This window comes from Pelmatolapia mariae, linkage group LG1 (genome assembly GCF_036321145.2).
Source record: "Pelmatolapia mariae isolate MD_Pm_ZW linkage group LG1, Pm_UMD_F_2, whole genome shotgun sequence".
Taxonomy (NCBI): Eukaryota; Metazoa; Chordata; class Actinopteri; order Cichliformes; family Cichlidae; genus Pelmatolapia; species Pelmatolapia mariae.
This window is the reverse complement of record NC_086227.1, coordinates 30601960-30615486: the sequence shown is the minus strand read 5'-3', so window position 1 is coordinate 30615486 and position 13527 is coordinate 30601960. Positions and strand designations below refer to the sequence as shown.

The 13527-nt window shown below is 41.5% G+C and overlaps 1 protein-coding gene across 5 annotated transcripts in view; it reads left to right on the top strand.

The window, feature by feature from the left end:
• Positions 1 to 2316: 2316 nt before the first annotated feature.
• zgc:158464 (uncharacterized protein LOC791139 homolog) overlaps positions 2317 to 13527 on the top strand; it is an 87643-nt gene continuing 76432 nt past the window's right edge. For all 5 annotated transcript variants that reach the window (XM_063478556.1, XM_063478537.1, XM_063478529.1 and 2 more), the window contains exon 1: positions 2317 to 3026. In XM_063478556.1, coding sequence (XP_063334626.1) covers positions 2595 to 3026 — 432 coding nt within the window. In that variant the 5' untranslated portion in view covers positions 2317 to 2594. The remainder of the gene's footprint in view (positions 3027 to 13527) is intronic.

Here is a 13527-nt window from a genome sequence, read left to right as displayed (position 1 = left end):
TGACTTTTTAAAGTTTTTCTTATTTTTTTCAGCCGTCACTGGGGCATTTTCTCTTCCCACATTTTCAGAGCCAGCAGATGTAAAGAGGAAAAATAAACTTGTCATATGTCTTGCACTGCATATCAAACATTTGAGTTGCCAGCAGTAACTCTTGAATGCATTAATATTCACCTGGAGCAAACCTAAGCTGTCATCTTGTCTGAACTCTGTAGATGAAAATCCTGCCATGCTAACACCCCTATTACTGTCACCTCGATGAAAGGAAAGTTTGCACCAGATCCTCTAAGTAACTTGTTTTTAATTAGTAGCACTTTGTTGATGATACTCGCAGTTCATTTAGACAGCAAATAACTTGTGCAGTATCAAATGATCGCTAGAATAACAGATTCCCTTTTAGATTAAATGCAAATGTGGGAATGTAAGCATCTACAGTTTAGCATATTTATCAAGCACTGCCGAAATTCTGACTCAGTCTATTTCTTTGAAAGAAGGGGTTGTCACTCCTGTAAGTATGAAAGGTTTTTCTGTCTGTTCTTGTGAGAAGTATTGATATTTTTGCCAATAAACTACCAACATTTCTGACTCGGTTTTAATACTATGGCTTAAGCAGGATCCTATATATCCATCCATACGTACATCAGCTTTCTTCAGCTTATTCACCAGGGCTGTGGGGAGGCTGGAGCCTCAATACTATATCTTCAGAAATTAATTTTATCAAACCCTGCTTTTGAAGGCTCCATAAGACTCTATTTGAATCCTATGAGGTGCTGGATTACAGGGTTTGCATTTTAAATAGTGTTGTTGAAGGCAGCCGGAGAAAACTGGTGAATGCATTTGCAGCAGTGGGACAAAGGATCTGTAATATCAAGCCTGGCAACCTAAATGACACACCTGCTCTTGCCTAACACAGATCCTCTTAGACCTATAGGAGGAGACAGGTTATTAGCTAGCATCACCCTCTGTATTCATTACATTGTGAGTCCGGTTAAATGAAGCAGAGCAGTTAAACATGCAGTGTGTACTGTAAAGGCAAACTTGAAATATACCTGAGGCCTAAATCATTGTCTTCTTTTGTTTGAAAGCCTGTTTTTCCCCAGAAATAAAAGAACAGTGCTGCAATAACTAAGCCTATCCCAACCCATTCCTTGTCTTTTAAAGATTTTTTAAATGCATAATACACTAGCTGATCAGATCAATGCCCTGGCGGCAAGGTAAAATTGTCCTCGTAAAGTTCACGGGAATTACAATGGTCAGATTTTTTTTTTTGCAAGTCCAATGTGCAGAAATGGCAGAATTTCAGGACAGAAATAATAGATTTAGTTTTGATCTCTAGAGCATGGAGTTGTCTCTCCCAGGGGCCTGCCAGGGTTAAACTCTGATCTGCACACCATGACTTGCTCAAGGCTGTGTGTGTGGTGTTATTAAAAAGAAATATTGCTTCATAAAAACCTGCTGCGCTGCAGCCAGGACTCCCATTAATGCAGACTGTTGCTGTCTCTGGGAGGGGGAATGGGACTTTTTTTTTTTCATCTGTCCTCCTATTGCAAAGGTAATTAGTGTTGTGGCCCCAAAACCCTATCAGTCAAATAGATTGAAAGACACATTGGAGAGAGATGTTTACTTGTATTGTTGCTTTAAACAAATCACATCCTCTACCCGTGGATTTGTATAATGGACTTAGCAGGAAGGTACGCAATTTTAATTCAGACTCTGGCTGGTCATTTGCAATGCAGTTTGCAATTAAAACACACTGCAGTGGCCATCTGGAAAAAGAGCAACAAGAATAAGCAAATGACAGTTTACCCTTGAGATCCACTGGTGAAAAAAGGTCTCTTTTTAATACTGCTTTATATGTCTGGACAACTGCACAAGGATGGGACAGGTCCTATTTCTTTTAGTGACTCAATTTCACTGGTAAGCTACCTCAAAGTCAACATAAACCGTTCCAACTATATGGCAGCAAGCGATTCATCAAGTATTGTCAAGGACCAGCAGTAAGTTTCAGAAATCTCCCTGTGTTATTCAACGGCTGCCTCACACCCAGAAGCTCAGACATGCTCTGCATTTACCAGGACATGTCCTCATGGATGCCAACAGAGAGACAAGCTAGAGATTAGACTCTTCTTGGTCAGTACACAGAGGTGTGATTGTGCTTTCGACGGTTACGATAAGCTTCCCGAAGTCCGGTAGGTGGCAGTGCAGTGTTCTCAGGTAGGGAGGGCAGGTTGTGGAGCAGTGGGGGGGCGTGTGTTCCTCTTGCACAAGCGCTCGTATGTTGCTTAAACCTGACGTGGATCGCAGCCGAGCGCTTAGAGCGACAGCAGCGTGTGTGCGCGCGAGAGTGTGTGCGTGTGTGTGACGGGGACAGAGTTGCGGCAGGGCAGATCAGAAAGTGCCTGTAGCTATTCTTTGGCCGGCTCGCGCAGTCCTCTTCGGACCGCCAGAGTCGCACGAGACTGGCGACACGCTCCGAAGCCAGTCGGCTGGCCGCGTGTGACCCGAGAATCCCTCACTGATGACCAGACTCGGGCTGCTCTGGCACGAAAGGTGGAACTAAACTACATGAATTGATTTGAGAGCGATGAACTGGCAGCATGGCCAAGTGGTTCAAGGAGCACCTAGGATTCAAAACTACCAAAACACCACCACCGGCTCCTCCGAAACCGGACTACAGACACTGTCACACCGGTGTGCCCGGTGCGCCTGGCTTCCAACAAACAAGCTCCGGGACCACCTTTCCGAGTCCCGCTCAGCCGGACATCCTCGCTGCCTACAAACTACAAAAGGACCTGGATTTCGAGGATCCGTACACTCCAGGTGGAAATATCTCATTCCCCCCCAGCTTGAACACTGTGGGGTCACCGGATATCAAGTATGTGTCACCAAAGCACCGACTTATCAAGGTGGAAACAATCGAAAAGAGCAGCCCAGCTCCCGGCGGGGGTGTCACGGTCACCCAGGCTGTCCCCGTAGGGAGCGTTAAATCTCCTACTTCACCTCCCTCGGACCTCGACAACAAGGAGAAGGTGGGTAAAGTTTGGTCCTTTCAGCCTGCCCCCGAGTCGTATACAGAGCAACAACTTTCTGCCTCCCACTAATATTTGTATGTGAACAAATCGTTTCCCTCGAAACCAAATTAGAGTTATTTCGTTTAAAACTTTACTCAAGGGAAAACGTGTGTCGCGAACATGGCACTTTACTGCTGTGAGGAATTAATCGTCACAACCGGCAGAACTTGTTATCACAATCGCACAACGGCTTTCCACCAGAATTGCGACATCAGCCCCTGTAAAATGTCTAAGCTACACCACAGAGACTGTATCCCGTATGATAAATAGCCCAGTTTGTCAGGTGATATGCCCGGTTTTCATTTTAATGCAAAAATGATCTTTCGCTCACCTTTTGAGCCTTCACGTGCAGACACACTGCTGTCAGCCCATCTGTAGCTTCTTCTCGATCAACAGTGTGATCTCGACTTGACACAGTGGCTTTAATTTAACTTTAATCTAATCTTGTTTAGCTAGACAGACCAATTTAGCGAATGTTCATTGCAGTAAAGCCTGCTGTCTTAGAGGGAAATTACTTGTGATGAGTTTATGGATATATTATGCTCTAATTTGATCCTCTCCTGGCACTGCCAGCACATACTTCGCACCTTTTGCTTTTTTTTTTTAACTTGCTCAGAGTGAATGTGGAGACTGACAGCCAGACAACACGCTGTGCCTTGGAGCATGCTGTCATGCCAGGCTTCTCAGGAATCCATGCACTGGGTTCATTTGGAGAAAGCTGAGATGTTTGGTATTAGTGGGCGTAAGGACATGTAGTTTTATGAGATTGATCCAGCTTAAGAATATTTTCAGTCTCTGCATACCTTGTTAACTGAAACCTGTGCTCTCAACTCAGAGCACGCCTCAGTCACCTCTCTTATAACATTTTTGTGGTCCTCTTGGCTTCACCTGCGTGTTACTTCCTCCAGCACCTTTCACACTTGTCTTGTGACATTTGGAATGTTCAACACTTTCATTTATACTCCAGTGTGTCTGCAGCCTGCCACAAGAGTGTTGAGCGAAGGAAGTCCAGGTTTAATGACGCGCAAGAAGATTGTTACCATCCCCTGAATTTCCCATATACCCTCAACACAAAAAACAGGAACCAAGTGAAACTCATAAAATGATATTCTGTTTCGGTGTTTGTTTTCCCACACTGTCAGCTCGTTTTCTTTTTTCCTGTTTTTTATCAGACCTCATTAACTTGGTATGCAGGTTTGAGAATCAGGCAGCTATGTGTTATCAGAAGAAAAAGCAAGAAACGAAAATGCACAGTTTTAACCAGGCACTGCAGCTGTTCTAGCTGATTAAAGAAATTACAGTTGTCTCTTGTTAATTGAAGCTTATTTAGATCTCCCTAATTTAGAATTACACTTGCATCTGCGCTTCACCTCTCTTCCCATATGTGCACATATGGCTTTAATGTACAGACAACTGATGGCATAGTATGGGCTAAATACCTCACGCCGAGAAGCGTGTTTGGTGTTATAGATGAGCTAAATCAATACTGACAGCTGGTGAGCTTAAGCAGTATGTCAAGAGAAGGTTTTTAAGGCTTTCTTGTCAGGTGATGAAGTTTCAATAAAAATGTGCAGTAACGGAGAGAGGAGTGAGATGAAGTAGCAAAAATAGCCGCCAAAAAATATTACACTGTTTCACAAATCTTTCCCCCACAAAAAAACACGGGCATGGGTATGTCCCATATATTTACTTCTCTAAATGATGGATGAGAAATTTGGAGAAAAGCCCTTGAAATGCCGTAAGCTACGCTCCTTAACTTCCTGAAAGAGCATTGTGAGGCTTTTGTGAGGATTACATTTTGTGTGGAAGCTGAGGATTTCTTTTCCGGCTGTTGCCGGCCATGGTAATTGTTTGTAAATCCTTGTTAAAGGGATTCTCCTGGTGTGGATTTTAAAAATGCTGTTAATGAAGTTGTGTGTTCCATCAATCTCTGCAGTAAGCCTAATGTTAAGAGGTTAAAGGTAGGTGGTTGTCTTTGTGAGTTCTTCATGTTTAACAGTTTCATAGCTATTTTTCTTTAGGCATTGTGTTACCACAAACGTAGGGGTATCTGCATAAAAAGAAGTGTGTTTCCACCTTGTAGCACATATCTAAGCGCCAGTCATAGTGATAGTTATTTTTCTTGCTGCAGACTAAATGCTGACTGCTAGGAGACTCTGTAAAAAGCACACAAGTGTCTTAACAGCACTGCTCAGTTACATTGATGTTTTAATTACTTGACTCATGAATTCTAATTATATCACTGCTTGCCTAATGCCTGAAATGCCAATAACAGAGTGGAGTGAATTTTCTGAAGTGAGAACACTGTATCTGTTCTTACAATTTCAAAGTGTCCCATTTCATCTCATAAAATTTCAAATAATTTTTTTGCGCTCACTTTGATTTGCACTTTTAATATGGAGTTTTATGCAGACTATGGTGTTTAACTCATAGATTTATATTTTCAAAGTATTGTGATGCATTTTGTTTTTAATGATGCCAAGCCCTTCATGGTACAGTGAGCTGAGAGAGATGATCAATTATCATCCTGCCTTGGAGATAATTAAAGGCCTCATCTCCCAGCTCATCGCTCTACTCAGCACTAACTTAACTTCTCTCAAGGACACCCAAAAGTGGTGATGAGCTCCATTTGAAAATGTGTAAACAAAAGCAATAACGGAGAGCTGACAGGGTGCTCCATCCGGGCGGAGCGGTGCCTGTCATCATCGGTATCTGTCAATGCACCTGGGAAACGGCTGTTCCATCTAACTTTGGCTCTTTTTACTGCCCGTAGTCCCTTTGATTCAGTGATCCCACAAGCCAGCTTGTATTTCTGTCTATAGAAATGAGTAGTTGGATCAGGCTTGCAGACAGTTGTTGTGCAGCCTGCAGAGGCATCTGGATAGACAGATATCCTCTATGCTTATTTTCCTTCTGTGCACCTTTTTACAAGACCTCACTCTGAATTTCAATAGATTTTGCTGGAGGAGAAGAAAAAACGTTATACCCTCCCAAGATCGGTAGTGTTTTCCGCATTCTTGGAGGATATAAGAAAGTGCTATGTGCTGCTAGTGTCTTCCATTACCAACAGATAGTACAGGACCCCCCCCCCCCCCCCCCCCCCCCCCAAAAAAAAAAAAAAAAACAAAACAACAAAAAACAAAAAAACAAGCTGAGCTGGATTGGTGAACATTTGTCGATAAACGCAATGAGAGACTGATACACAGAGATTCCTAAATTTACTAGGGTTAAAATCCAATCTTATCAGCCATATGCATTAAAAATGATCAGCTTGGGAAAAGTAAATGTGCTATTTCTTATTTTTTTTAACTTTACCATGTCATTCACGTATAGCTGTTGTCTTGGGGTAAAGTTTAGGGATTGTATTACTTTAAAAAGGTCGGGAATGCAAAAATATCAAACTTGGTCAGAGTTCATATAATTCTACCGACACATTTCCTTGTCTTTTGCATTGGTCAGACTGTCTGGACTGCATGCACATTACACTGCCGGTAGTGCATGTTTAATCTCCGCCCAGCTTCATTTCCCCACACCCTGAATATTTCCGCTTGGCCTTTCACCCTGGCACTCCAGACATCAGTGGAGTTGTATAAATGCATCCCACTGGCCTTTCACGGTCTCATCTCTGCCAGTGATAGGAGAAATGTCAAGCACAAACATCAATATCACCTGGGTCTGCGAGAGTGCTTTTCTTCAGGGAGCCAGAAAATGGATGAAAACATGAGAGCCCATCATGTTTTGTTATAGCTCACCTTTTACTTGCAGTTCTCTGGCTTTTTGTATCAGACGGAGGCTGGCGAGGTTGATAGCAGGCCTGACTGGTTGTCGGAGCAGTGCGGTTTGGCAGCTGTTTCTCTAGTCTTTCACAAACCTATTTGTGTTCGCTCAGTTGGAAGAATATATCTTAAAGTCATGTCTTTCGTATGCTGAATTGTTGAATAAATATAGTATAATGGAATTATTGTATAGCAGCACTAATAAGGGATATGTGGTGTTTTTTGTTGTTGTTTTTTTTTTTAAAGTATTTTTCCACTGCTGTGACAGTTTTATGCCCAAGTTGAAATAATCAACAGATTGGTGTGAAAGCTGTGTCGTGCTGTCTTGTGTTTTGCAGCTGCTGTTTCTCATAATCATGCTCGGTAGTTGCGGGCACATTGTGACTCACTATTTTGATAAATTGTGTTAAACTGTGTCACATAATTAAGTTTGCGTGTTGTTATGGCTTTTCTGAATCATAGCAGTGAGGACTAGACAGTGATGTTACTGGTGAGATATGCCAAGCTTGATTGTAAGAGTGTTTTCTTCATTTCCACTTTGACCCATGTATCCACTAAAGGGCTCAGGAATGCCTTGAATTTCCTGAGTTATGCTAAGCATCTACAGCATTTTTTTTTTTTTAAATCATACTGTCCAATAATAAGTTTTATTTGCCCTCTGCCACAGATGTAGTCTTTCATTCCAAACATTTTTTTATGCTCACCGTTTCTATGCTCTATTGTTGTTGATAACAGAGCTTTACAATGCATTCCTGACCTGAACAAGAATCTTAGAAGGGCTCTTTGAACGGAAGGAAGGATCACTGAGTTTAACAACTCAAATGTTTAAGCTCCACCTCTTCTGAAACAGTATGAGGTCATCTTGTTGTGGAAGATGTGAGCCATCATGTAACAGTTACTCTTTTAAAGCATTGAAAGGTTTTGTCAAGATATCATTTTGGTGGAAACACAAATCCCATTTCATTTACATCATGGCATTGTAATCTAACATCATTGAGTGTAATAACTAGCCATGGCTAAGGTGGGGTTTTTTTTGGTTTTTTTCCCCAGCCATCCCACCACGTGTGCATAAAAGTTGTAGGTCTTGGGAATAATGGCCCTTAGCCATTGTTTGCTCATTTTCTTTTCTCTCCAACAGGGAACCTTCCTCCCACTTTAAAGAGTCCCGATGGAGTCTGTTGTGTTTGTTGCTCGATTTGCTTTTTCCAGCTTTGCGCCGAAACATCAGTCGTATAGTTCCACCAGGTCACAATTAGCCTGCAGACTAGTGCTGCAGCTCTGGCGGCTGGGGAGTTGTAGACACATGGCTCTGTTTTGTTTAATGACAGTGTGTGTAGCTGAGTGTACAAGCAGGCAGCCCTGGTCTGCAGGCAGATCGTCACACACAGATTAAAAGGAAACAAATGAGTTTGCATGCCATCTGAGACACAAAGATAGAATTTGCATAAAGCAGTGGCTTTTTGCAGTATTTTTGCAAGCTCACTCTAACTCTGATTTAAAAGCTATGCAAACTTCATCTGTAACCAAATAGTTTTTTTTTTTTTGCCTTGCTGTAGAGGTCCTTGAGATAGACTGATTTGCTATTTTCTTTTCTTTTTTTTTTCTAATCTGGTGCATGCAAGTGGCTGCTGTTGTTTTTGTGTCACACTGCAGGAGGCAGCCAGACTTCCGTCTTGCAAACATAGCTGCCCTGTGATCTAAGTGCCCACCAGGAAGCCGAACACTTCCATTTCTTCTGAGCGGGATTCCAGACTTTTCATTTCATGCATTCTTTGAATGAGAGAAGATTTGAGTAAAAAAAATAGAACTGCTGTAGTGCTACTCCATCATTTATGCAGACAAGATAGTGTTTTACTCCTTTTGTTTCTTAAAGTTAGGGTTTTTTTTAATCAGTTGTTTTGGTGATAAGATTAAAGGAATAGAATTAAACCGCTGTCTGAAGTTGTATGGTAGAAAATGCAGAATGGCTTGGTTGCTCCAGGATTAAGGAAGTGCTCCCTTCCTGACAGGAAGTGTTTACAACTTGGTGACATTCCCTTTTTAACTTGACAAGTTTGTGCTTGCCCCTCTTTTCTGGCTGCCTATTCTGCTTTTCCCTCTTTTAATAAAATGCTCCTGGTGGCTGTTTTTACTTGAGAATTCTGAAAGTTTCAAGTGGCAAAAGGCACATAACTTTGTGGAAACAGAGTAGTGACTGTTCCTCAACCATCCGAACATAGCCTTTCTTGCCGTTCGCTATGCTCCTTAGAGAGGTGGGAAGCCGCGTAGCAATAGCAGTGGTATGGAACTCCACCCTGCACTAGCTCTATTGTCATAGTGGGCAGTGTGTAACAACCTTAGTACATCCTCACCAAGCAGAGGCAATCTGAGGCCACAGAGCTCCCAGTCTCAGTCAGCTCATCCTCACATAGCATGAAAACATTTCTAGCTTTGTTTAACGCCACACACCAGCAGTGCGTTTTGTTTTCCTCCCTGCTCGGTGAATCACACTTTCATAATCAAAGCTTCTTTCCCTGTGGATCCCATCGTGTTATTACATGAAGCCCTATTCTCCTGTTTGTCACTTTCTGTCTTATAGAAGCTATCACTAAAATATGGCGTTGTTTGTACATGTACATTATGATAAAACCATCAAATGGGAGCATATTGCATTTTCACTGCAAATGCCAGCATACTTAAACATTCAGTGGGCAGACAACTTTTTCTTTCCATCTTAAATTATTCTTATATCTTAAAACTGAGGCATTATATCTTAATGCCTTTAGTGTTGAGGACAAATTGTTTGTTCGCACTAGCATAGGATTATCATATTTAATGAAAATTCCTACATTCCATCACAGTACCTGAATTATTCTTGACTCTTGTGCTGCACCACTTAGTGTATGTAGCAGAAACACTGCCAATAAATCTATCACACAGGGATGGGGACAGAGAAAGGAAATTGGATTTTGTCAAGCGTGTCGTCAAGTACTTAATCTTGAATATCTGTCACATATTAAAAGCAGCGTCCCCTCTACAGGGTGCAACCCGCAGGCTTCTCTCTCTCCCCCTCCCTTCCCCTCGCTGGAGTTTTTAAGTGGCTGTGTGGAGTGCGTTTCAATGAAGGGGATCCTTGGGGACAGGTTGAGGTGTTTTCTGCTAACAAACTATGCATATGCATTTATCAGGAGATCAGGAAAGTTAGACTAGGCAATTGCAGAAAAATGGGGCTGCAGATTTAGCTCTTTATATATGTGAAATAATCCACACTGGATACTATTCGTGGAGTAGATCTGCAGGAAATGTTGTTTCCCAGGTGCAGCCTGTTTGAGCAATTCATATGAGAGACCATGTCATACAACATGCTTATATCTACTTACTTTATGACCTGTAAAATTGATTGTTTGGTGGCTTAAATGTCACATTGTAGCTTGTTTGAATGATTTCTGAATCTTAATTTAAACCCTTACTTTTCGCCTTTTTCAAATGCCACCAAATTTTTGTCTTACAATGTCTTTCTTCTGACTTTTTGAGCTTCCCCCAACAAGTCGATACAAAAAGTCATACATTTGTTTCAACAGTTAACAATGACTGGCTTAATAATTATTATAATTACTGAGAACAAGCTTTTGTTTAAAGTTAATTTTGTGAGCACTCTACATAAAATTAGGAAAAGGCACAAGACAGCTTTAATTGGAGCGATTGTTTAAATTGCCCTATTATTGTGGTCGAGGTTGCAGTGTTCTGTGTTAAGTACAACCAAAATGCAGTGTAAAGGGTAAGAATAAGCACTGGAGTAGAGGTTCTATAGCCTACTCTCATTTGCTTTTAAAGATGCTTTTGGGGAAGGTAATAATGTCTAAAAAGAACTCTGCACTACAAAGGCAGTACTTCAAAAATTACACTATGGGATTCTGTCAGTCTCCCTTATTGAATTAGGATCTGTGAGAATCCTAATCCATTTGTAAATGGGATAAGGAAGGCAAGTGATTTGATACTAATGATTGGCAGTTGTCTTAGTACAGAAGTCCACTCAAAGGTGGTGATGTTAAAGTGTGAAATGTGTGCTTTTCTGGGTCACTAGCAGCTGATTAGGCTTGCTGAACATAGTTAAACCTTTAGTATAAAGGCACACGCTATACAGATATACTTATTTAAAACCTACAAACAGAAATGTGTCTGTACAAGTTGCACAAATGCACACATTGAGATGGGTTTCAGCAAGGCCTTGATCACTCCCAACATACAGTATCTAAGTGTTCGTTATCAGTCCATAGTTGATACTCATGAGCTCACAAAGAACTTCCAGAGCATCTACTCTGCGCTGAAAAAAGATAACGAGAAGGTAAAAATAACATCGTCTTCTGTCATTTTCACTTGCTGTCAGTGTGGTTGACAGTTGTATTTCTTCCTCTGTCTTTATTTCACTGCACAGTTAATGGTGCTCTCACAGTGCCGGTGTGGGGACGATCCAGGTGTACTTGATATCTTTTACATCCCCTTCCTTTCTGACTCAACTGTTTTCTACATTGCCGGATTTTGTCTCCACTGAATTGTGACGCATGGTATCAGTTTTGCTGTTGCTGCATCTGGAAGCATTCCCATGCAAACCATGATTAACAACAGCCTAAATCACTTGTGCCAAAAGAACCAGCTTCACCCTAGCTGGCGTGCGAAAGCCGCTCCACATGGGCAAGAGTGCAGAGATCAGAACAACATTTTAATGTGGTCTAAATCTTAACAGGGGTGGGGTGTAATAAATAAGTCAGCACCCACAATGCAGATGTCTATGAGGACGACACGTGCACAACTGATGGCTGTGCATGGGCTGCAGTATTTTTGAGTATGCTAATAGTAGCTGCTGGTACACTAAATGGTGCTATGAAAAGAAAATGAAAGGGGCTTCTGTTTATTTTACAACATGACTCCTGATCAGGCTATAAATGCTCTGAAGAAGTGTGGGGGTGCTTTTATCTTGTTTCCTTCGAAGTCTCCATTTTTTTTCTTGCCTTGCTGATGCATGTTTACTGACACTGAATTGCTGCTCTCGACTGATTCTCCAATTAGATTAAAAGCAAATCAAATGAACACACCTTGAAATAAACAGAATTTTTGTTTATTTCCACTGAAGTGCTCTTCATTGCTGCATGGACTGCAGTAGCTTGTGACTGATTGCAAGGCAGCGCCTTTAGAGCAAATATATTAATTTGATTAGGTACCCCTGCAGACTCCTAAGCAGGCCTTTAAAGGACGCACATCGCTCTTCAAAGCTTCCAAAGAGGCAAAATGCTCTAACAGCAACCATGTTTCTTAGGAAACATTTCAATAAAGTTTCATTAATGTCAGGTCTGTATGGTAGGAACTGCACTCCTGCACCGTCTCTCCTTTAGAGGCAAAGCCAGTTTTCCATCTACCTAATCTATTTGGGAGATGCAGAACCCAGCAAAGCTCAGCCTGCACAAGGGGCTTTCAATGAAATGTAACCAGATTTGTGCTTGCTTCTTAGAAACATAAAAGTATCTTATTGATGGTAACTGTGTTATGTCAACAGAGAGCCTGTGATCGCTTTTGCTTAAATAAATTGCCTTGAGGGAGTGTTTCTCACTGGTATGTTCTTTGGGGGAGAAAAAAAATGTAGCCACGTTATCTTAGGATGACTGCACACACAGCATTCATCCTGTGTTTATAGACAACGATAAGGTGGGAGAGCTATCAGCAGAGGCATTTCAATGAGGTACAGCTTGCTGAGTTTGGATTTACATGAACATTTTTTTCCACCTCACAGGAGAAAGCATACTTTACACAAGTCAGTCTCCAGTAGTGTCTCCTCAGCTTTTGTCTTTTCTCCCCTCCCCTCCTATATTCTTTAACTTGACTGTCCTTTAAATAGTGGCATGTTTTCCTTTTTTTGTTACACCGAAGAACAAAAGAGCAACAAGAACAAAGAAGCCTTTTGAAATGCCTTAATGCAATTGACCCACTAAGCACCGACTTGTATTAGGTTATCAGTGGCTGAAATCCCTTGTGGCGTGAGACATAAATCACACACGTCAGTCCTCTTTCGGGTTTTTTCTTTCTCCCTTCTCCCTCTTTCTGCAGCCTGCTGACTTTTGTGGTAGTCATAGGGCTTTGAACCCTGACTAGCCTCTGATGCATTCTATTCTTCATGTATATATGACATTAATATCATCACTCTGCTTGCATTTATTAGGAGTGGTGTTAATCCCAATTTTCCTCTTTTTTATGGTTAAAGTCTTTTTTTTTTCTGTTTCCTGAAAAAATCATCCATTTGCTGATGGATTAGGGTTGTAAAATGCCAACAATGGACATACTGAGCTTGCTCAGTATTCAGCGATCTGTTTTCTAGCCCTTAAACCATTTGTGCTCAAATTTCATCTAATGCAGTTTGTGGATTTCAATTTTTTTTCGTTTGGATTCTTTTGTTCTTGATTATCTGATGAGCCGACTAAACACATTATGCATTAAGACTGCTGGAGGATTGTAGCCTGCGTTTTCTCACTTCTAATGGAAGACCAGGGTAAAATCAAAGTGTAATCCTAGAAGCTCTAGCATCACGGACATTGAGCCAAAGTGGCAGGTGCCTATTATAGCCTCCCTCCATTGCTAATGTTCTCCCTCTGTTCCCACTGATTTGAAGTCGGCTTCATCGCCTGAGAGCCGCAGTGCATTTCAAGAAGTCTGTT